Source organism: Rousettus aegyptiacus, unplaced genomic scaffold, assembly GCF_014176215.1.
Source record: "Rousettus aegyptiacus isolate mRouAeg1 unplaced genomic scaffold, mRouAeg1.p scaffold_m13_p_1, whole genome shotgun sequence".
Classification (NCBI taxonomy): Eukaryota; Metazoa; Chordata; class Mammalia; order Chiroptera; family Pteropodidae; genus Rousettus; species Rousettus aegyptiacus.
The window spans coordinates 126664899-126691419 of record NW_023416284.1 but is presented as its reverse complement, the minus strand read 5'-3'; the positions used below and the strand labels follow the sequence as shown (position 1 = coordinate 126691419).

The 26521-nt window shown below is 32.8% G+C and overlaps 1 protein-coding gene across 1 annotated transcript in view; it reads left to right on the top strand.

Moving 5' to 3' along the window:
- The window catches only part of ME1 (malic enzyme 1), a 143274-nt gene that overhangs the window by 53245 nt on the left and 63508 nt on the right, over positions 1-26521 (top strand). Inside the window, exons 4-6 of the mRNA XM_016118648.2 lie at positions 2744-2819; positions 7721-7882; positions 16067-16170. Coding sequence (XP_015974134.2) covers positions 2744-2819; positions 7721-7882; positions 16067-16170 — 342 coding nt within the window. The remainder of the gene's footprint in view (positions 1-2743; positions 2820-7720; positions 7883-16066; positions 16171-26521) is intronic.

Here is a 26521-nt window from a genome sequence, read left to right as displayed (position 1 = left end):
CTTAATTTTTGTTTATTTAATAAGTCACTGGGCTTATTTCATGTTTTCTGTACTTTAAAAAAAAAGTCTTATTTTTTTAGCACTGACGTCAGAACATACTGTCCGGCATACTTATAAGAGTTGGGGTTACAACTGTGAGGAAAAAAGACTCTCTTTACTTAAGGAGCTTGCTTCTTTGTGTGTATCTGTGTATTGGGAGTGGTGGCAGGACGGAGATAGGCAATAAATAGAAAAAATAAGGTAATTTCAGATACTTATCAGTATTATGAAGATGATAAAAATTTTAGGGTAGAGGTGCTTTGACTGCTGTTATCAAAGAAGACCTGTCTGAGGAACTAGATGAATTGAGGCCTGAATGATTAGCAGAACTAAGTAGGTAGTTAGATTTATAGTTGGAGCTCAAGGGAGTGATCTGATTTGAAGATAGACATTTGAGAGTCATCAGTATGAACAGATATTTGAAGCCATGTCTAACGCAGTTGTGAAGTCAGATAAGACAAGAGTCAAGGGTTGTCCTTTGCTTTTAGCAGGTGCTAGTCATCAGTGACTTTGTTAAGAGTTGTTTCTGTGTAAAAGTGAGGGAGAAGAGCCCTATTAATAGATGAAAGAGAGAATGGGAGATAAGGAAATGGAGACAATAAGAAAATACACATCTTCGAAGGGTTTTTCTATGAAGGAGAGGAGAGTAGGAGATGAAATTCAGTCTTTTCAAAAGGTGGATAATATTAGCGCAGGTAATAAGAATGATCCAGTAGAGAAGATGATGGTGTAGCTTGGAGATGGGATAATTTTAGGAGTAGATCGCAAACCTAAATGTAAAACACAAAACTATGAAACTCCTGGAAGATAACATAGGAGAAAATCTACATGACCTTGGTTATGGCAATGACTTTTTAGATACAATACCAATGGCACAATCAATGAAAGAAATAATGAATAAGCTGGACTTCATTACAATTAAAAATTTCTCCTCTACAAAAGACACTGTCAAGAGAAAGGAAGGACAAGCCACATACTGGGAGAAAACATTTGTAAAATACATATACAATAAGGGATTATTATTCGAAACATACAAAGAACTCTTAAAACTCAACACTAAGAGAAATAACTCAATTAAAAAATGGACCAAAGTATGTAAGGGTAAAGGGGGTAAAATATATGCGATGGAAGAAAATTTAACTTTGGGCAGTGTACAGCCCAGGGGCCAAAGTGAAGAGCCTTCAAACTGACTAAAAATGGAGTAATTCGAGTTTCAATAAAGAAAGTAACTGTGATGGATTAAGACACAAAATATGTTTAAATCATGAGTTCATACTGATTCAAAACACACACACACACACACACACACACACAATTAGTGGAAACTCTTGAAGGATCTAGCAAATGAGCTCTTTATTTTAAAAACCAATAAGTAAAGAGGAAGAATCAGCATTTATCCTTTTCTTATATCAACTTTACCATTGGGTAACCAAACAATAGGTGTGGTGAAATATCTCTTTAAAGAAGTGTTCCGCTAATAAATAATGATTGCTAGAATTGGAATATCACCATTTTGAACCCCCAATGACTTAATAAATTTAGATATTAAGCATCAGCAGCTGCTAAAATCACAAAAGGACTACAAAGATGTTATGCATCTTCTGATAGCACCAAACCATGAAGTATTTTGTAAAAAAGTTGAAAATGAATCCAATTAAGCCTTTAGATTCAATGACCAATTTCCTGAGAAATACAGAGTAAAGATTAATATGTTAATCTGTACTATAGAAATGCAATCAGCAAAATCCAGATTTTGGGAAACTTTACCAGACAAATTAAACAGTGTTGCCTAGGAATGGTTTGTTATTCAGAAGATAAAACTATAAATTAAGGAAATGATAGATACCATGAAAGTCAAGAGAGTGGCTCTTAGGAGGGCAGGGCTTTGATTGGGAGAAAATGTGTGGAAGGATATTATATAGAAGGGTGGTTGCCTTATAAGAGTTCATTAAACTGCACATTTGTCATATGTGGTTATCTATATTTGAGTTATATTTAACAATGCTAAAATGAAACTTTTAAGTGAGGTTAAGAAATTAAGAAATTTTTATTTTAGTTTTTAAAGTTAATTGTTAGGCTTTCATAAGAAATGACGGAAAGGGACAAGCACCATTAAAGACTTCAGTTGACAGCCTAAATAAGATTTGCAAATAGCAACTAAGACCACAAATCAAAGAATCAAGTAATTTCCACATGAAAGGACTGCCCAGCATTATCAGTCACTTTAGCTAATTCCAATACATGTTATCTGCACACTGTTAATATTCAATAATGTAATGTACACTGAAAATTCCTGTTTATATTTCTTTCATACTGTTTTTCAAAGAGCTTTTACAAATATTTAATAAAGACCAAATGAATCTATAAGTGGAATTATCGATAATGCTATTTAATGCTATTTAAATTATCTATAAAAATAATGAATTAATTATTTAATTATTATTAATAATTAATTATTTAATTAAAAATATTTAAGAATATGTAATATAAGAAGAATGTACCTTTATTGTAGATATCAATACATTGTTCAAATTAATTTCCCCTTTACTTAGACAAGATTCCTATCCCTTACTTGTTTATGAAAATAATTTTCACTTGTTTCATAAAAAAGGGTATATCTCAAACTGATTTGAAAAATATTTTAAATGTTTATGACAGTTTGATAAGTCTGTTGTAAATTAAAACTATCCCTTTTTTCTCTCAGAGGTCTCTTTATTAGTATCCATGATCGAGGGCATATTGCTTCAGTTCTTGATGCGTGGCCGGAAGACGTTATCAAGGTAAGTCATCAAATTTTCTCATTATGACAGATTTGTTCTTTTCCATGTCCTATAACATATTGGTAATTTTCATGACATTAGGTAGCATTCACTAGCTTTTCTAGTGAATGTCACCTAATTTATATTCCTTTGATTTTTTCATAGTGGATTAATTTTATTCTGATGCATTTAGATACCAACTTTCCCCATTATTTTTATCTAATTTCTTTATTCATTGTAAGTGATGGTAAATGTTGAATAAATATTGAAATAGTTTCTGAATTTCTTTAAGCAAACTCCATTTCCATATTTTCTGTGTTTATTCATCCACTAAGAGGAATCCAGGCAGGCAAAATAAATATGTTAATTTTCTTCATCATTGTGACTTTAAGTAGCTCATCTGACTTCTCTCAGAGTGAACTAATGAAAGTAAAATAACAATATTATCTGATAATTTGTTTTCATCTGAGACACTACGACTAATAACTCTTATAATTATCATAATAATTCAGTGAGGAAAGGAAAGCACAGGTTACACATTGGGTTACACAGCAGTACATGGTGGTGGTGGGAATTGAATTCAGACTTCAGAGCCTGTGTCCTAAAACATGGTGCCGCTATACCACCTTCCTTGTCTAAGGAAAGTGAGATGTACTTGTCCCCTCCATGGCTCCCCTTTTCCTTTCTGTTAGGTGCCCAGCAACTTTGTGGTGTCTTTTAAGATTAATATTGAATAAATCGATGCCCTTTTTTTTGACATAAAGGTGATTCAGCTATCACTTCTGAAATGTGACACCCTTAATGATCTTTTCTGTTTGAGCAGTTATGGCTAGAATTGGTCCACTCTGCTCTTTAAGGCCCAAGTTAGGCAAACTTGTAATGCAAAATGTTTTTCACTATTTCCAACCTTCCCAGTTTTTTTACTTTTTCCACCTAAGTTGCTCTCTCAACTTTTCTCCCACCAGGTAGACTGCACTGTCTGCAGATCCTGTCCTTAGGAACTACTGTAAAAATGTACTAGTTCTATGAAATATAAATGTCTAATCCACTAAGAAGAAGGATACTTACATTTAATCAGTACTCTAGAGAAGATTTTAAGAATGAGTCAATATAGGAAATAGTTCTGAGGTAGAGAGATCTAATTAATATCTCTGTAATCATAATGGCTAAGCAATGAGCTCTCCCTTGCTTCATGTTCCTTCCACTAGCTAACTAACTTCATTAATAGCCTACTGTTATCATTTTAATTCTTAATACTGAGTCTTTACTGATATTCCTGACCCTGACTATACCTACTGTTATTTAAAATGCCTAGCATAGTGTCTGGCACATAGCAGGCACTTAAAAAATGGCCACTGTTTATGTAATGGAATAGTGAAACATAAATGTAGCTCAAAGCATACACAAAACAAAGGCAGTCAGTTATTAGACATTGTATAATTAAACTGTCTGGTATAAAGTCATATTCATTCACTTAGAGATTATCATTCAAAGAAGGCTAGAACAGTTAAGACATTTTTCTAGCCACATTGGAACTTGAATCTAGCCTTCGATAATTAGAAAGAGAAGATACTGTCCTAAGAAGGGAGCATAATGAATGTAGGTATCAAGATCAAAAAGAGAATGATATGTTCTTGTGCAATAAAGAAGTCGGCTGACCCAACTAAAGCTAAATATTGAAATGCAGTGTAATTAAGGCTGCTTAAATAAAAGGGGATCAAATTATTTTGAAAGATCTCGAAATTCATAGAGGGATTTATACTTGAAAAACAATGTCACAATTAAACGAGGAAGTACTTTATATAAGTAATATTTGAAGAAAGTTCAACAGAGAAGAAAGGAGGCAAAAATTCTGCATCTAGGTAGGCTTCAACAGAAGTATAGGCCCCAGGAAAAGAAAAGAAGCGAAGTCAGGACATATGTGAGTAATAGAGAGAGAGAGAGAGAGAGAATATATGTTCAGAACCCCTGTATAGTTTATACAGAACGTCTTTATTCAGATAATTCCACGAAAATAATTGATATAGTTCGATGAAGATTTAATTTCTGATACACAAACATCATGTGGTTATCTTACTGAGAGAATTCTACTCTTGTGAATTAATTATCATAGAAAACATATGACTGCTTTCTTTTTAAAAATTTTTTATTTTTCATTTGCAGTTGACATTCAATATTATATTGATCTCAGGTATGCAACATAGTGATTAGACTATACAACTTACAAAGTGATTACCCTGTTAAGTCCAGCACCCACCTGACACCATACATAGTTATTGCAATATTATTGACTATATTCCCAATGCTGAACCCTGCATTCTCATGACTATTTTTATAACTGGAAATTTGTATATTCTAATTTCCTCCCTTTTTTCATCCATCCCCCAACCTCACTTCCATCTGGCAACCATCATAGCGTTATTTGCATCTATGAGTTTGTTCGTCTATTTTGCTTTTTAGATTTCACATATAAAGAAATCACTGTATTTTTCTTAAGCAGGAGCTTCAGTGGTTAACAAAAGCAAAGGAATGTTAATTTAGTGATAAATCGCATATATGACAAATTTTTATTTCAGAGGATTTCTTCACTATTAAAATCTACTCTTTACAAAATTGGTATAGAACGAAAGTACCTTGACACACCCTCAGCCAACATTATGCTTAATGGTAAAATCTACTCTTTAATGTTGAATTGTTTGTGAATTGATGCTATTAGTGTACATTTGTAACAAGGCACAAATTGAGCTAAAATACCAACTGCCTCAAAACAGTTTAAAAATTACTTAAACAACTGTCACATCCATGGTATATTTATATAATTAATAGCTCGGGATGAGAGGAGAGTTTAGGGAATAAAATTTATGAAGAAACAAAAAAGAATAATACTTTTCATTGACTTTATATTCAAGACATATATTTAGTATAACTTAGATATGCTACTGAAAATAAATAAAAATACTGTTATTTTAAACCTCTTTTTCAAAAAAAGTGAAGCTAATGAAAATTATAAATAGCAACTCTCTGGGTTTAAATATTTTTAATGAAACCTGGAAAGCATTATATGAATTATTATTCAGATCATAACTAAATTATATGACAGTGTTGTTCTCCATCTAAAATATGTTATAAAAATGTTTAAAAATATATGCAGGCCAACTGGACTTTAAGGAACACATTCACAAAAGTATACATTATCAATGATAAATAAGAGTATCTCTGTGTAATAGCACAATAAAAAATGTCTATTGAATATATTTGAAATATTTGGACTTTGAAAATTGGCTTTAATTTCATTTAAAAAGCAATGTTATATTTTTCTGTTTTTCTGTGTATTTTCTTAAATCAGAGCCAACTAACCCAATGGTATCAAGTTGCCTCTTCCAAAACAGCAGAATGGTATTGTCCATTTGCAATTAGACATGGAAAACTACAAATATTTACAGAATCTGCAAAATATGCAAAAATAATTTTCATCCACCTTTCAAATGTATTTACTTTTAAAGCAGTTTTTTTTAGAGCTCCATAATGTAGGTGAACAGAAAATTAAATGAAAATAGCTCAAAAATAGGTTTTAAAATGTGCTTTGTAGTGTAGTATGGTAGAAAAACACTGTACTAGGAGCTAATATACTTGGGTTCTGGTTCTTTGATATAAAACAGGTAAATCACCTTAGGCAAATTATTTCAGTTCTCTGATCTTCAGTCTCCTAATCTATAAAATAAGAGGGTTGGACCGAATGTACTTTAAATTTTCCTTTACTTCTAAAATGCTGAGACTCTCTACATTAGTCCTGATGATAATAATATTAATAGCTAGAATTTTTTGAAAATTTGTACCAAGTACTGTTGTAGTTCTTTGTACATCATGATTTCATGTCATTGAACTATCTATTCATTCAATTAACTAATATTTATTGATTATTTACTATGTGCCAAATGCTATGCTAGATGCTGGTGTATAGTAGTGAGTAGAAACGGAGTTGGATCCTGTGATTATGCAGCTACTCTGAAAAATACATTTATTATTCCCATTTTACAAATAAGAAACAGAAGCTGTAATTCATCAGTTTAGGGTTAAATAACTGATATTTTTCTAAGACTGTGTGGATATGACTGGTGTAGCAGAAAGTAGAAAATCGAATTCACAAGATTGGTTTTGCTTAAGTTCACGTAATGGCCATGAATCACAGAATAAAGATGTTAGATATATAATTTCAATAAAGATGTTAAATTACATAGAATTAAAATATCTGCAGGATTAAAATGTGTACTTCATAGATATTTAAGGTGACTAGAAATAAACTGAACAAAATTTATTAGATCTAATGAAGACTTATCAGGTAAGAAAAGTAGAACTATGGGGCATATTTCAAAGGTGGTAGAACAATATCAAGTAGTTATAAGAGTTAAAGAAGATGGGTCAGCATTGTGAAAATAGGTTGATGGTGCCAGGATGCATAACCCAAAGATCAGAACATTTGGAGGCTACTCAGCTATCATGTATTACGTAACTATGAACACCTACAGTTGTCTTCAAAGTGGATATAGTTTTAAAGCTGCTCTATTTCACTTTAGTTCTCAAATTGAGTTCTTATTTCCCTGTCCTCTTCTCACTGCTTCTCTTGATTGAAGACTGAGTTATTTGAGTTGTTTAAATCTTTATGTGCATATCCTCTCTTCTTTTTTCAACAACCAGATTAATCACATATGTGTATTTTTAACACAACATAAAATGTATATGTCAAATTTATTCTCCCTGTTCTTTTCATGTATGATCACATAAAATCTTTTCCTTGTATATTCAATTTGTTTTTTGACAGCTTAGTATTTCATTACATAATATTAACTTCATAAATGGAGACCAGGGACTGTGCTCCAGGATTCGTGAACATCTTGAATAGATATTTTTAATTTTTCTCCTAGGCGATTGTGGTGACTGATGGAGAGCGTATTCTTGGCTTGGGAGACCTTGGCTGTAATGGCATGGGCATCCCTGTGGGTAAATTGGCCCTGTATACAGCCTGTGGAGGGATGAATCCTCAAGAATGTCTGCCTGTCACTCTGGATGTGGGAACAGAAAATGAGGTAAACGATTTAAGTTTATAAAAAGCTTTTCACCTTTAAAAGATAGCACTGATTCTTGTGTTTTGAACTTATTCTAGGAACTTTGTGAAAGTCATTTTTTTGGTCTGTTTTTGTATTTTATTGACTTCTACTTTTACCTTTATTGAATTTCTTTTACTTTTGACTTAATTTGCTCTTTCCTTCCGTAGCTTTTTTTAAATTTTGATTTTTATTAAATTTATATATGCATGTAGTTGAAATAATCCTATTCTATGTTTTTTTTTAATTTAAATTTAAAAAATTTTTTCAATTATAGTTGATTAATATTATTTTATGTTAATTTCAGGTATATAGCATAGTGATTAGTCATTTTTTTCTGGCCGTTCTCCCTCTTCCCTCAAACATATCCACCAACTCTTATAAGAAAGTTGTTCTCTTTTCATTTTCCCTTCTCTATAACATTATCAATCTTTACCAGCTTCTTTAGTGTTGCATTAACCTTCAATGAGTATTTATACCATTATTCTATAGAGTTTATATTTTACTTTAGGGTATCTTAGTTTTATTTAGTTATTATTTTCATAGTACACAGGAACTAATCCCAAAGGAGATTAAGTTTAGTCAGTCTGAAATCTTCTAAAAGTCTGTATTGAACCTTAGGTAGATGATTTAGAGTTTAGTTTTTCTCACCGTGCAATAATATTTTATAATCTTAAAGTCATATAATTTTGCTCACCCTTTATTGCTAATATTTAGGATTACTTATGGGTGAAAAATACCTGAAGTTAAAGGTAGAATTTTCTGAAATAGTGATGAAAGATAATGATCAGTTAAGGATGGGGTTTTTAAAAATTACATACAAATTTCAGACCTAGGTCCAAAATAGATTCATCACTAAATAAGACCTTGATACTTTCAATAAATAGTTTTTATAGTTGTTTTTCTTGTTCTCTTCTAATAGTAACTTGAACAGTTTTCTTGTTCTTTAACCTATACAAAGTCGTGACATTTAACTTCCTGCATAATACGTAAGTGCTCGTTCAAACTTTATAAAAGGATACGTTTTGATAAAAACACATTTTTATCTAGCATTTTTTTCAATACTAATAGAAATAATTTAGAAATTATCAAAACTGACTTCTTAAAACAATTATCCTAAAATTAGGCATATAGATTGAACATTAAAATTTCCTCTTTATTTTTTCATATATTTTAAAACATTCTTCTGTGATAAATTACATCAAAATCAAAGTTTAAAAATCACAAAATCTGTAAAACATCTTAAAAATTCTAGATAGAGATGAAGAGGAGTGATGAAACAGGCATGCAAAATTTAAGAATTTAGTTTTAAACTTGGGCCTTCTATTGAGATTGTCTATATAATGTGGACATGAAGTTGTACATGTACAATGAAACACTGGGACTGTTTCATTGATAGATAGTATTAGTTATAGAAAATATTAGATTTTCTGAGCATCTTAAAGTTGTCAAATTCACCAGTTGTCTTGAATTTTCTCATATTCATTTGGTATTCCTTTTCTCTTGATATTCAGTGCTTTTATGTTATTCCATTTCTGTCCTTTAGCCTACCTTAGCCTGCAAAACTCATCTCTGTCTATCATCACATTCTTTACCTTGCTGTAGATTTAGCTTTTTAAATTCTTTTTTCATTAAACATGTCTAGTGCTTACTACATTTCAAAGATTTTTATTTAAGATGCTAAATTAGAAAACAATCTGATTATCTAAATGAATCTGTTGTTAAAGTGCTACTATGTGTTATTTCTGGAGATTTTTGCTTACTGCCAGTGGACTTTTAGAGATATTAGGGGAAAAATAATTAAGTGAGTGATGGAATTTTAATTCTTTGACAGATCACTGGAGAATATCTTTTTAGCCTGAGAAACATTTCTAAAACTCTTCATAATCTATTATGTAGATTTAATTGAGTTAGACAAATGTTGAGTACCTAGTATCTGTTGAGTCCTAAGTAAAGGCCAGGTAATAACAGAATAAATAACTTAAGATCTTGCCAGCCAAATGCTCTAGAATTGGACATACATATGTAACTAGTTTCAACACACATTAAATGCTTTGATAGGGACATTTGACAAACCATTAAGGTCAGTTAGCAAACCATTTCTCTGCCAGTTATAATATACTCTTAGTCTCTAACTGTATAGCACTGCTGTCTACTTATAACTTACCTTTTCTAAAATCATATTTAAGATATATAATTGTGAACATCTATATTAAAAAATGATCAGCAAGAGTTCTTGTTCTAAAGTGAGAGTAAATTTTTTGTTCCTTTATCTAGTTTGGCTATACCTGAAGTTAGCCAAACTACAAAGTTTGAGGACATGGTCCCCAAACTGCTCTCATTTCTGATGCCAAATGCAAGTTTGAGGGGGTTCCTCAAAGTACTCTTAGACTTGATAATTTGATACAGAAACTCATAGATCTCACTGAAAACTATTTAATCACAATTATGTTGTATTACAGGGATGGGCTACTTACTGAAATCAGCCAAAGGAAGAAAATGCAAAGGGCAGTCTTGTAGAGTTCTAAATGTGAAGCTTTTTTTTTTTCCCTCTCTGGAGTCAAGACACATTACCTTCTGGTATTAATGTGTGAGATTGATATATTCCCCAATGTTTAGAAATTTTATTGGGATTTCATTACCTAGGCATAATTGATTGCATATGTGAAATCAGTCACCAGTTTGACTGATACCACATGACCCAAGGTTCCCCACCCCAAATCATATGATTAGTTTTCTGGCATGGCCAGCCTCAATCCTATGACTGTTAGTTTTGGACCCTGGCCGCTAGATAAAATAATTAGGCCCTATCCAGAATAGTTGAACCATATCACCAGAGTCCATGCAAACTATAGACAAAAATATCAGAAGTAAGTGCACAAAAAGAAAATTAGGTCTAAATTTTAAAGTTAAGTAGTTTAGTTTTAAACTAAGATAGGATTGTGGGTTTATTTAAAGTTTTCAGGACATGTAGTTCCTCTACTATATAGACTGATCCAGAGCATATTAAAATTGACAGCTTCACATTTCATTTTATGAAAAAGAATATAACTTTGTTCTCTAAACTTGTAAAAAATGGCACATAACAAGAAATACCTAATTATTCATATATTTACCCATGTTCCTAGCTGTGTAATTTTGAAAAAGTTATTCAACTCTTCTGTGTTTCAGTTTCTTTATGTAAAATGAGAACCTACATTATAGCATTCTCATGATTTAATACACTTAGTGTTTAGAATCGTGAATGGCATTCTATAAGCACTTAGTAAAGCTTACATTAATATAGATGTAGAAACAAAAATCCTTCATAAAGTATTGGCAAATTGAATTTTGAAAAATATTTTTAATGTCAAAAACTGTCTGAACCATTAGCAACATTATAGTTAATAGTGATACATTGAAGGCATTCTTTTAATGAGTTTTGGAATCTGCTGTTATCACTACTATACTCTTTTTCATTGTTCAGAAAGTACTAGCCTGTGCAAAAGGCCAAAAAAATACAAATGGCATATATCTGGCAGACAGGAAAAGACAAAATTATCATTTTGTTATAGGTGATATGTTCATCAATGTTTATAGGTAATTTTTAAAGCCCAAGAAAATCAATGAAAAAAATGCCACGACCAAATTAGAGCTTTCAGTAAAGTGGCTTCTTATGAAATAAACATTAAAAGCTCAACAGCATTCCCATTTACTTGTAATTTAACAAAAATAGTTTCATTTGCAATAGGAACAATAGTTTGCTCTACTAATGTTATATGCTGTTCAACATTTGTAAGCAACAAAATAGACATACGTATTATATATCACGAGGGGAGAATGTTAGTTTATTCATCCTTTGAAGAGCAGAGTTCCAAAATAGATCACAAGTTTTAAAAATGTTCACCTATTGACATGAAAACTTCACATTATATTTCTATGTGAAAAACTGTTATGAAAGTCTATGATATTGTCTCACATTTGGATAGATAATATGTATATTTTAAATTTATTTTATTTAAATTAGTTTCAAGTATACAATACATTGGTTAGATGAATAGTTCATAAAACGATACCCCCAATTGCTCCCTCCCTCCCCTGGCCCTCTACCTAGCCATCATATTAATGCTAACTGCATTCCCTCTGCTGTGCTCCCCATCCCCATGACCAACTATCAACTACTAATTTGTACTTCTTTAACCTTTTACTCCATTCTTCCATCCCCTGACCCCCCTCCTCTCTGTCCATCAGCAAATTGGACAGATAATATTATATATGCATAGACATAAACTAATGGACCTAGAAGGATATGTATCAAGGGAATGGTGGTGGGTAGTTCCGAATGAGTAAATATTATTAGCGTTCTTTATTTTTCATTTTTCTTCACAGTGCACTCAATTTTTTTTAATAGTAAGTATTGCTTTCCTAATGGTAAAAACTTAAAATATTAAGAAAATAGTTTTTAATTGTCAGAAACTTCAGATTAGAAAAAAAAGAAATGTGAGAGACAAAGGGAGGGTTAATAATGATTACTGTTTGCTTCAAATAAATGAATGCTTCAAATAAAGGTTCCCAAGGTTTCAGAGTCGAGATAGTGCTAAGATAATTTATAAATGTATACTCTTTTTATATCCTTTTTGAACTCTTTTATAGTTCCATATGCTTTTGCTGTTTTTCTTCTAATCCTTTTCTTTCATGCTATGTCTTCATAAGTCTTCAAAGATACCACCTGCATTACATGTCACACTTCTTACTAAAGAAGGTATAACCATTTTTAAGCATTTGTTTAATACCAAGTCTTTTATTTAGTTTCTAGCAAAGATTTATTGTTTACTCAAGGCCATAAAAAGCTTTGAGTCCAGTAAGTTAATATCACCTCTGTACTAGGCTGTTTGGTCTATGGAGCCATTTTAAAAACCGGGTGATCTTGTTAAATTGCTTTTTGTAGTTATTATCGTCAGTCAAATCTCCAAGAATGCACTCATTATTCAAGCCCCAATTATCATGAAATTTTTAAAAACAAACAGGAAATTTTGACAGACACTATGATTGGGAGAATTTTATAACTTCTTGATTTAATTCAGAAGCTTAATCTTGTTCGTAAATCTTCATAATTAACTCTTCATTTTACTTCGTCTGCTTTATGATATATACTTTAATTATTAGCCTGGGAAAGAATGAAAGAAAAGAGAAGAGGAAACATGTGACCTCTTTTTTCAATTGTGTTCTTTCTTAATTCACATTTTAGAAGTCCAAATATATTCCAGACATGGAGAAAGTATTTTAATTCTGGCAGCCATGAATAGTTTACTGGTATTTTAACCTCAGCTGTTCAGAAGCCTGCCAGTAGATTGTTTAAAGGTTTTAGGCCTTGAGGAACAGCTGAGCTTTACAACAACACTCAGTTTCAGACTTTACATTTCACCTGAAATGTTTTCACATGATTAAATATGTTAACTTTGAGCTAGCCAGAAAGCCTTAACTCATTGTCATGTAGTACATTATAAGTAGGATCATCACATAATGTATTGGCCAAACCAAGACACTTTCACAATGAGAGCAGATGCTATTAATAATTACACTAGGACAACAGGTGTGAACCAGACTATAATTTGTTGGCTTAAAAAAAAGCCCAATAGAGATGATTTGAATGACTTAGACTTCTTAACAACATCACCACACCTGTAAAAACATATCATTTGTCTCTACTAAACCACCTCCCAACTTAGTGACTTAAAACAATTACAGTTTTACTAATGTTTATGATTTTCTGGCAAGGGAGGCTAGGATACTTGAGATAGCTTGGCGTTTCTCAATATAGATTCTTATCCTTCACAAATTGTTCATATTCCACATGTAAAATATGCTTATCTCCATCTTAGGTTTCTAAAAGTTTTACGTCAATAACAGCAGGTCCAAGTTCAGAATCCTGTCATCTAAATCAGGTCTAGATGCAAATGCAGCTTCTTGTGTTTTGCTCCTTGGTGTGGATCCTCTTATTGTTCTCAGGTATTAAACATACAAGGGTGAGACAGGGACAGAAAAAGCACAATCAACACTCACATTCAAAATGCAATGAATTGGAATTTTGTGGCTTGAAATGGTTCATAGCAATTTTGAATTCCCATTGGACACGTGTTGCCAGGCCATGTTGCGGGTAGGGCATGTTCTTTGAAAAGGGCCTAGTCCTGTTGCCTTAGAGTGATTCTGTATTCACAGGCTTCTGGCTCTGCTCTCTGGGCTCTTGGCTGTCCTCTGAGATATCCTTCCTTTTCTATAAGAAATAGCCATATGGCAGCTGATTAGTTTTCTCAGCCTGCTTCCTTCTTGTGGGAAGTTGGGGACCCAGAGAAGTATTTTCATTTTGAAGTGTCTCTGTCCCAATTAATCCACATATTACGGCATCCTTAAATTTTGGGAGTGCTTTCTGTGTATCACATTATAGTCCACTCCAATATATAAATGCTCCCTCACTCCCAACTCACAATTCTTTTTAAAACAGACCTTCTTCCTACATTGGTTGGCATATCAGAGAGCTGTGGGCTGAGTTCCTTTTATCTAGGCTATATGATCTATTAGACTTTACTTTAAATCAGTCGGAGATTTTTAAATACGTTGTTACAACTTATTTACAACCACACACTAATTTGGTCTTTGACTTTAGGCCTTATTTTACTTTGGAAATCTTTTACAAGCAAGTCTTGTGTCCTCTGTATTTTTTTTTTTTTAATTTTGCTCATACACTGAATGTTTTCTTTTTTAGCTCATCTGTTTTAACTTTATCCTACAGTTGAGAAGCCAGTTTACACTTTCAGAAGTCTACTCTTTAGCAAGATTTACAAATTCATTAGATTAACATTTTCTCTATTATAGAATTCTGAAGGTGACAATTTTGTTAATTGTTTCACTATTACTGGCATAGACTGCCATCTTTTTCCAGTGTGCAAAAGAAGTTTGTCTTTTAAAATTTCTTTTAATGATATTTTATACTTTTTAGTGTACAGGGCTTATACATATTTTGTTAAATATGGCCCTATGAATTTCATGTTTTGGAATGCTATTGTAAATGGAGTTTTATATTTTATTTCATTTCTAGTTGTTTGTTGCTGGTGTATAAAGATACATTTGATTTGTATATATTGATTGACATTATGTTCTGTACTCATGTTAAATTAACAGTTTTTCTAGTGAATTTTTTCTAGATTCTTTTGTATTTTCCATGTGCATGATCATGTATGTACAAAAAGTTTACTTCTTCATTTTCAATCTATATTCCTATTGTTTCTTTTTCTTGCCTTATTGTAATGGCTAAGGCCTTCAGTGTAGTATTGAGTTGAAGTAGTGAGTGTAAATATCCTGGTCTTGTTTCCAGTTTTAAGGGAATAACATTCAATTTTCCTATTAAATATGTTGTTAGCTGTGGGGTTTTTACAGATGCCCTTTATTAGATTGAAGAAGTTCCTTTTTGTGCCTAGTTTACTGGGAGCTTTTGTTATCAATGGATGCATTTTACTCTGTGTAAATTATACTTCAATTAAAAAATGATTTAATAAAAAAACAATAACATTGCATATAGTAAATCTTGAGCAGAGCAATTTTGTCTCATATATCATTTAAAATAATCTTAACTATGTAAAGTTTATAAAGTTTAAGAAAAACTTTAGTCAAAGCTAAAAAATTTATTTTTAACATATAATATTATTGGTATAATCAAAATGTTAGTTGATGATTTTGCTTTTAGAAACAAAAAAAAAATTAAGAAAGGACTTGCTCCTTTTCCATTTCCTAAGTTAATATAGTACTTCAAAAACTAATATTATTTTTCTATGTGATAAATTTTGCCCATTAAATCTGAACTGAGCTTTTCTAATTAGCACCACTGAGATTACCATTTCTTTTTTCTTTTCTTTTCTTTTCTTTTCTTTTTTTTTTCCTTTCTTTTCTTTTCTCCAGAATAAGGCAGAACATTTTTAATGTTTAGCAATTGTATTTCTTATTTAGCATATGAATACTGTAGATATATTCTATGTAATACTAAATGTTTACTCTCTGTTAATTCTGAAGCAGTTTGGCAAGATTTGATTTCCATTTCTATTTTTATTATATAGATGAGGAAACTGAGGCCTAGAACAAGTAAATGACTTGCCTTTAGTTATTTCTATATCTCTGGTAACTTTTTTTAAATAGGAGTTACTTAAAGATCCATTGTACATTGGACTCCGGCAGAGAAGAGTGAGAGGTCCTGAATATGACCGTTTTCTGGATGAATTCATGGAGGCAGTTTCTTCCAAGTATGTATAATATTTATTTTATCTATATTTGAGTTGAAATTCAAAAATTTAAAGATAACCTAACATAATAAAGTATAAATGTCCAAGTTTGGTGCAGTATGTTTAATAATTAGAAGCGACTTAAATGAAATACACCCACATATTTCTTCATAACTCCTACTGGCCAGAAGATATCGTTATGAGTCTATCTCTGAAAAGGTTATCTGTGTTGCTATCCCTGAAAATACTTTTCTCCTACAAGAATTTTTAGATCCTGTGGTTATTGGAATACATGGTTGTAATGAAAGAGGCAATCGCCAGTGACTAAATTACCTGGGCAAGCCTTTTTATGATTATTAGCAGTCTGTCCTTTGCTTCTGGTTGCTGATAAAATCTGATCTGTGATTGTCTTTTCTGGGTGTATCTCACCCTTTTGTGGTAGGAGAAGCAGAGGAAAAAGTGAGTATGAGTTAGTATAATCTATAGGGCCTGGAATGGAGCAAGGACCAGGACACCCAATGAATCTGTGATTAAGAAGGTGGAAGGGGAAGGGGGAAAATGAAAAAACAAATAGAAAAAAATAAATGAATAAAATGTTTAAATGAATGAATGAATGAATATTTTTAAAAAATACAGTGTTTGATTAAAATGCAGTACTATATTTCGCCTTGTCTAAGTAGTATTTAACTGCGGACCTATTGCTACTATAAAATTTTCCAGTTTATTTCTTTCAAAGAAGAGACTTCTACCATAATTTAGTAATATATTCTGGGAGAATTTTGTCACAGTAAAAGTCATCCCATTTTTACTGTATAACCACAGAAACCATGTACTATTTAAAAACATATATTTCCTTTTTTTTTTTTTTTCATAGAAATAAACATCACTAGAATCAACTGTAACTAGAGGCATACTTTTGGTTTCTTTTTAATATAAGGTTTAATTTTAAGAAGTTGTATACAACAGCAGGAAGTACTTTCATCAGCTTGTATAATATATAAAATATATTGAATCTCTCATTACTGAAGATTTTAATGCAGAGTGTATTTGCCAGTTAGTATGGACTACTTTTAAAAAACCTATGCCTAATTCATTTATTATTATAATTTATTAACTTATTAATTAAACTTATTCATAGAAACAGTTGAGAAACTATATGGTTTAAATTCAAGATTGCTTAGTACAGTTAATTGCTAATAGTTTTTCATATTTAATTTTAAGTTTCTTACTCTGTAAAACTTATGTAAGGTTTTAAAATTATTTGTAACTTTCTAGGTAGCGACATTAATCAGGAGATTATGTTGAGAATACTATGAGGCTATATAAAAGAAAAGGAGAATGAAATTTTCAACATATTTGTTATTGTCTATTTGTGTAAATAAAGTCTATATAGACAACTTTAATATATTTACAAACAAGCTATTAAACAAGTTATGAATATAGCATATATGTACTTAACTGCTGATGAAATAAAAAGAGAAATAATTCCATTTGGAATCAATGAAAAGCTTTCTGGAGAAAGTGAGATATGAGCTAATTTTGAATGTGCTTTGTCAATCTAGAATCAGAAAAGCTTTTTTCAATGTTGAATTGAGGGGTAACCTAAAGATATGGAAAGGGGGATTGATAAGTGTCAACAATAATTTTAAATGCAGATAGTACCTGTAAATCAGGACTTATATTTCTGGGCTCTTCCCTGAGCAGAATCCAAAGTTTTTTTTCAAAATTACTTCCTAGTATGATATTGCTTTGTGAAAAGTTTTTCAAAAGTGAAACCGAGCATTCCCCAATTATATTGGGAAGTAGTCCAGAAGATCATTCCAACATTGTTGTAAAAGAAAATGGAACTTAATTTCAAGGTGGAAAATGATTGTTGCAAGTTGGATTACCTAGGAATCAGATTCTGAGGAGGAGTTATTAAGGAGTGTTCTTGGAATCAATCCCTTTTGAAGGGAGGGGACAGAAATGAGAGTGGATAAAGGGAGAAGTCACGCTGCAACCTGGACTCACCAACAGCCTTGGATAACTATTGGCACCACCCCTGCATGCTATTTAGTTCCTTAAAGGAACACAATTTCTGCCACTCCCCTATCTCAAACCAATACTATGTTGGGTTTATTATTTACTATATTGTCTTGGTTGAGATGGGGGCAGTCTTAAATTCTTCCTCTTGACTTTCTCTACACTTAACAGCTCTTACCTCATAGACCAAAGACTTGATATTGGTGTTAACAGCACTTACCAAGTATGTCTATTCTAATTATACATTTAGTGACTGAAGAATCACCACGAGGTGGGTCTCTGGTCCCAGTGGACCCATTATGTGCTAGACCTTGCCAAGAACTCCTTTTATTACTGGCCTCCATATGCTTCTAATGAGAAGGACAGCATACTTCAGGTCTCCTAGTATCACTGTCAATTCTAAATGTTTGGGTATTCCTTCTCCCCAATGCATTTACCTTAATAAAAGGCCTTCTGGTGGAGAAGATTGAGGATCTTATTACCTAGTATTCTTGCCATGGGGTTGTAAGGTTCTTCCCTCTGGACATTAGGCCTTTTCTTCCATTAGTGGGCTCTGGGTCTGAAAATTAGCTCAGGTTTGGAAATTGAGCAAGGTATTGTGATTTCATTGGAGCAAATACCCTCAGCCTTGTGTTCATCCATCTGATTTCTTTTGAATGTACGTATTGAGTGGTAGCCTTTTTAGCTATTTTGCCTTTAGTGATATGTATTTTATTAATTATCTCAGTAACTGTGGGTCTGCTTCACACATATACCCATCCTTGCCACTCTTATAATTGTGGTCACCTGGCTTCTGATGACTTCTGATCCTTACCTGGTTCTGTCATTCGCATTGCTATTAATGCTGGTGAGTCCTTCTTTCAGAAGAGTAACTGAGTAATGTAGATGTCTTCTCACTAGCATATCTTTTTATGGCTTTGGTAAATGGTATGTTTTTTGGGCCTCCCTGTGGAGCACAATCATCTAATGGTTTTTCTGGCCTCATGTAGCATATGCGCTCCAGAATGTACTCTCTGAGTCTTGTAATCCCCTCTTCTGCCATCTGTCACACCATTTCTCATATTTCAGTCATACTGAATATGAGCTGTTACTTTGTCCATGTTTCTGAGAACGGTTTATACCATCTGCTGAGATTCTTGCTGGTTGTTAACTCTCCATCTCAGGAGCGTGTCCTCAAATCGTTAGACTCTCCCTTATCTAATCTGGCCTTTTTGATCAAACAGCCTCAGAATTTAATCGGAGAATTAAATTCTCAGAATTTAACCTGAGAATTAAATTCTCAGAATTTAACTTTCCTCACTAATATAAACTAGTTAGATCTTGCAGTTCCTTTGCGGAATAGTTTCTTTCTTCCTTTATGAGACCTAGTGTGTCCCGGGTGGGTTATAATGTGACATAACCTCAATTATATAGGCCTAAAGGTCTGGAGAGGAGGTAAGGGTAGACAGATGGAAGTTAAGGAGGCACATTTTTGTCTTATGGGGAAGTGTCTATCTACATAATCCCCAAGAAAGAAGGGGCAGGCCACTTTTTTGGGTTCATAAAGTTCTGGGAAAGTGGAAATTCAAGATTTGGAAGGCATCAAACCAGGAATCTCAACCCATGTGGCAGGATCCTATTCTTTTCAACTAGGATCCTAGCTTAGCATATCTGTTTTTCTTAAGAGTTTTGGAGTTTATGACTACTCTGATGATTAATTCCCGTTCTTGGGCATCATCTTTCTCTGTCCAGAAGCTACAGGATCTGAGAACACTTTGTATTTGCCAGGGAGATCCTCTGGCTTTCACACTAGCGATTACTTTCCCTCAGCATTTTGTATTATTTTCTCATTGTCCTTATAGTTACTATTTCTCAAACATCTGATACATCATTCCAGCTAAAGTGTTTCTTTCCACTGGTATACCATCCTTACCCACTTCTGGTGAAAGTTTTAACAGTGGGACTGCCACCTCGTGCCAGGGGTTCTCTGTATTCCATCTGCCACCAGTGATGGGATCTTCATTGCCAGCCAGGCAGCAAGTGATTCAGCTCCAAAGCCTCATCTTATTACCTGCTTTCTTAGACCACTCCTGGTACTAACTGCCACAGATTAGGTTACCTGGGGAGTAGCTTAGGAAATAACTTTAGTGTTAAAAAAATGTGCGCTGGAAATCAACCCTTGTGGAAGGAAATAGGAGTGGGCAGAGGGAGAAATTGGGCTGTGATATGGAAACAATGACACTTTCCACTGACCCCACAGGGAATTCTAGAGATAGAGTGGCTTTTCCCAGTTGTCCTCAGTTGTGCTGAGATGGCCAAGCCTTTATTAATCATTGGACGTGGTGGGTCACTCTGAAAAAGTGTGTGTATTAGTACTTCCTGCAGCTGAGGCAATCCTTAAGACAACAGCGGGAGATCTGAGTGCAATATCACAGGGTTCAGTACAGTGACATTTAGATAAAGATAAAATTGAGTAGTAAAAATGCTTCAAGGTTTGTAATTAAGACATGTTCTGGAATCTGTAGGATGGACTCTATCTCTGATATTCTGTTATCAAGCTACATGACAAAAGCTAGCTTTTGCATAATATATTTGGTTTGGAAATTTAGCCATTGGAACAAAACATTAGGTTGCCCTAAGCTACCTATGTCATAACAGGAACTAGTAAAAACATCATGCCAAACCATCTATTTTTTTCTCATTGTTTTGATTCATTCATTTATTTTTTGAAAGCTAGGCACTGTGTTTCAAATAGCTTATTCTCTACTGGAGGAGAAAAACAATAAACAAATAAGCAAATAATCAAATAAAACAATGAAATTGTGATAAATACAGTGAAGGAAGCAGGAAATTGATGACAGAATAATAGGGAATGACTTAATATATATAAATCAGATAAATTTTAATCATTATCTCTTTATGAAATTAGTTGCCAAAGTCACTATACTTCTTTAGTTGTGATACTTTTGTTGAAAATTAATGTGAACTCTTGCTTTTGATTTAACTATAATATAATGATTAATTCTTTAGACTTTTTTGTGTGTGGCATCCACAGATAGCAACCCATTTTTTTTATATATATATTCAGTCAAAATAATATTGTGTCTTACAGTATACATGGTAAAGAAAGCCACATTTGTGAATAGAAAACCAAATAAGCAACTGTTAAATTTATTGCTAACCGGTATGGTTAGATTGGGATATGTAGAAATCCAAGTAAAAAAAGGCTTTATCATACATTTTGGAGTGGTGTACCCTACGATAGGTTTGCAGTTCATTTCTTCAGAGGCCTCATAGAATGATATTTCTTACTTCAGTCAGTTCTCCACGGTTGGGGATCTCACTCTCAGTTCAGGGAGCTCACCACCTGGTTTTGTCAGGATACAAAGCCCATGTCTCAGGGGATATGATAAGTAAAACCTGAGCTTTAAAATCCATCCTTGGCTCTGTCAACTATTATATTTGCAACCGTGGGAAGTTATTTATCTTACCTAAGGCTAAGTTTCTCTCTTGAAAAATGTGAAAGATAATAACTGCCTACTTACTTCATAGGGTTATTGTGATTACTTTTATTAAATGCTATAAATAATAACTATATTTTCCCCCCAGGGAAGATGATTAGGGTCAATCACTTAATTAAAAGTTATAGGCTGGAAAATTTGTTTAATGTAGAAAGAACATTTAATAGTTGGAATTAAATAAAATAAAATAGCGTATGTAAAATATACCATAATGCTTGCACGTAAAAATCAAGCAGTAGTTGTATTGGTTGTTTTTGTTAGTATTATTTGTGACCTCTCTGTCACTTTAAGTGCATGGGCAGATGTGCTTAAATATATAACAATTTGTTCCTTAAGTGGCAGGATGGATTAGAATTAAACATTCTCTAAAGTGTTCTAACTTTAAGATTTTATTGAAGTACTGAAGAAGCTAAACATTCAGGGCTGAATATCATAAAATTCAGTAATTCAGTGATAACTGTGCTCATTATGAGTCCGTTGAAAGTGTTTTATCATCACAGCATGTAATTATACTTGACCCAGAGGAATAAACTTCTCATTCAACATTTTAAACTATTTCATTTTGCATAAACTTCAGCTTTTCTTTATTTTGCCCAAATGTATTTCATCAGGAGCTCAAGACAGTTGACAAGCTGTTAATTCAAGACAAAAATTTTCACGCAAGATTTTTACTTGCCTTGTAATATATTCCCTATGCTGCATATTAATTGTATAGTCAATTTCAAAGCAAGTTCGTAATAAAAATTACTTCCTCAATAAAAGATAATACAAGATACTAAAAACTAATGAATTAACTTGCAAAGATTAAAAATGAGATTAGGCTTATATAAGCCATTTATGCCAATCAACTAGGCCAGTTCTTGACTATCTTTCTTTTTAAAACATCTATCTCAGTACCATCTCAATTTATTCCAGAGCATAAATTGAAATAACAATTTTTTTCTTTCTTGATAGTTTACTGTGCATTATCTCAAGAACAGATTCATTACTAAATCCATCCAGACAATTCCTCTGCCCTTGATCCATGCCCTGACTCCATTATAATAACCACATCCCAGCCTCCCTAGACTTTGACCACTTTGTATTTTTAGCACCATCCAGAATCCTTCAGTAACTTGTAGTTTTTTTTTGTATCATAGTAAGGTCTTCACGAACTTACCCCTTTATTAACTGTTTCACCTTCTACATTTAAATTCTTGTCTGATCTGGCTCATACACTTTGCCTTTTTCTCTTGCCACCCTCTTCCCCTCCATGTATCCTTTGCACAGTAGTCCCTTCTTATCTGCACTTTCGCATTATGCATTTTCAGTTACCTGTAGTTAATCATAGTCCAAAAATATTAAATGGAAAATTCCAGCAACAAGCAATTTATAAGTTTAAAATTTTGCGCCATTCCGAGTAGCATGATGAAATCTCATGCCATCTCCCTTTGTCTGCTCAGGGATGTAAATCATCCCTCTGTCTAGTGTCTCCATGCTGTATATGTTCCCTGCTCGTTAGTCATTTAGTAGCTATCTTGGTTATCAGGTCAACCGTTGCAGTGCTTGAGTTCAGGTAACCCTTATTTGACTTGATAATGGTCCCGCAGCACAAGAGTAGTGATTCTGCAATTTTTATATGCCATAGATAAGCTGTGAAGTATTTCCTTTAAGTGAAAAGGTGAAAATTCTTAAGAAAAAGGTCATATGCTGAGGTTGCTAAGATCTACAATAAGAACAAATCTTCTATCTTTGAAATTGTTAAAGAAAGAGAAATTAATGCTAGTTTTGCTGTTGCACCTCAGGCTGCAAAAGTTATGGTCATAGTACCTGAGAAGTGCTTGGTTAAGATGGAAAAGGCATTAAATTTGTGGGTAGAAGATATAACAGAAAATGTGTTTCTGTTGATGGCAATGTGTTGCTTCAGAAAGCATGGAGCCTAAATGATATAAGACTTTAACAAGGGATCACTTGAAATGAGTGATACCTAGCCATTTACTGCCAGTAATGAATGGTTACACAGATTCAGGTATAGTTTTGGACTGAAAAATATAAAAATTACTGGAGGGAGGGAGTGAGGAAGGGGAGAGAGATCATATTCATGTAACTTTCATTACACTATATTATTATGTTCTATTTTATTATCATTCATCCATTACTGCACATAACTTACAAATTAAACTTTATCATGGGTGTGTATGTATAGGAAAAACAGTGTGTGTGTGTGTGTGTGTGTGTGTGTGTGTGTGTGTGTACACGTATTTCAGTACTATGTGCAGTTTCAGGCATCCACTGCAGGTCTTGGAACATATACCCCTTGCGGATATGAGGGGATGACTGTATCATTTATAAATACCTAGTTTTAGTTGCCTGTACATGTCACTCTTCTGTCACATCTCTGTCTTTGAACATACTTTTCCTTCTTGCCCCACTGTTTTTGTTTATTTAATTCTTGCTTTTCTTCCATAACTCAGCTTAAATATGTAGACTATCCCAGTCTAGATTACAGAAGCTTCTTATATGTTTCAGTAGCATGGGTACACCATAATGGCATGCATCACATGAATTATAATTAAATTTATTTATCTGAGCACTAAGTCTTGAAATACTAGAGGTGAAGGGCTAGGTTTTTTTCATTTTCCTTTATGATGCCTATCATCTCATATAATGGGTGCTCAACGAATGGTTGTTTAATGAGGGCTGAGGTAAAATCTTACAGTTCTGGAATGTCAGAAATGTTGTATCCGAAGACTGTATATAACTTTAAGGGAATGTGTTTTGGATTATTACTTGAAATTAATTCTAAATTCCATAAAGAAATAGTGTTCCTACTCTCTATGGCTTTATAGTATAAAACTAATAACTTCATAAATGAACAAAACATACATAACATGATTTTATATTTGTTCAGTGTTTTTGGACAAGCTTTAGTATTATGTATGCATTTCAAGGGTAAAAGGATTTTTTGTGTAGGAAGTAAAAATTTAACCATATATCCCATATGTAAGGTATGATTTAATTAGCAAGGATTTATGTTATTTTCTAGTTACAAGTATTTGAGGTTATAAAGCTAATGATTCTAATCTTTTTAGTTTTATTAATTAAACTCTAAAGTACTCCAATATTTGGATCACTCCAGACCTATAACTTCTGCCTAGTGGAAGTTACAGCTATTGAACATCGTGTGTACAGAGAGCAAGTAAAATGCTACAAGAAAATGCGAGAGAATAATTAAAATGTTTAGTTCATTTTAGTGGTGTTTGTGATAAAAGTGACACTGGAGAATTCATGTGATGGAAATATTATTTGGAAATAGGAATTGGGCGAAAGGGAGATTGAGGATAAATGCAAACAGCTGACCAGAAGCAGATATAGTATGATAGACTTTTCCCCTTCTCCTGTTTCACTCCTTTGCCCCATTCCACAAGGTCGATTTCCCAGGCACAATTTATTTCTATTTAGTATATTTTAGAAAACATCGTTTTTGTCCAGGTTAAAATGCTAGGCACTGAGTCTTTAGTTTTATGCCTACATAAAATTCTTCCCATAAGAAATCATTAGTGTGTGAGTTCATTCATATGAAGTGTCTAAAGGAGTCAAAATCATAGGAACAGAAAGTAGAAAGTAGTTGCCAAAGGCTGGGGGGAAAGGGAAGAGGGATTTAGTGTTTAATGGGTATAGAGTTTCAGTTTTGCAAGATTAAAATATTTCTGGAGATCTTGTACAACACTGTAAATGTACTTAACACTATTGAATTGTAATTGTGTTGTACACTTAAAAATTGTTGATGTTACTGTTATGTGTTTTTTACCACAATAGAAGAGAAATTGTTAGTACAGTTTTTATAGGTGTAATTCCATAGAAAAAATTTTTAAAGATTAGTAAAATCTCATTATTGTTAGAGACTAAAATATTTTTATTTTTATGACTAAATGAAATATACAGTCCATGTAAAGTGCTTGGAATAGTAAGTTCCCAATGATATTATAATTGAATACAGGAACTTTCACTTTTCAATTTAATTTGATGTTGATTCATTTTCAGCTGCTTTTACTGGCACAGTTGAAAATGATTTGATATGTTTCACAAGGGCTATTTATAGACACAGAGAGAACAACTTGAGGCTATAAGGAAACTTTTAATATAAATACCTCCATGTGCCACATAACGAGATTTTGGCAGTGATGGATTGTGATAGACTTGGCAGTGATAGGTTATAAAGGAACTGAAAAATTCCTACCCCCTAGTGATGTCATAGTCATTGTGGCTGTTATAGTCTTTGTAGCCATCATACTCACATGTTTGTGTTGATGCTGGTGTTAGCAAACTTACTGTGCTACCAGTCATATAAAAATGTAGCACACACAATTACATACAGTACATAATACTTGATAATAAAGGACTATGTTACTGGTTTATGTACTTACTATACTTTTTAATGTTATTTTAGAGTGTACTTTTTCTATGTATAAAAAGAAGTTAACTGTAAAACAGTATACTGTAACCATTACACCAGTAGCAGCTTCATACATCTCATGTTTACCAAGTCTCTTGATTGCATCATTTTTGCTGTGCTTGATTTGAGCTCATGTTGTTTTGTACAGTACCATGCTGTACAGATTTGTAGCCTGAGAGAAATAGGCATATAGTTCAGGTAGACTATGCTATCTAGGTTTGTGTAAGTGCACTCTATAATGTTCATCCAGTGAGAAAATCACCTAATCATTCATTTCCCAGAATGTATCCCTGTTAATAGTTGACACATGACTATACGTTTTTCAAAGGTGTTTTATGCTTGGTAAGGACTAAATTTCCTTAGAGTAGCTACCCTGCTCCTCAGTTTATCTCTTGCTTGTGTTTTTCTCCTAAGT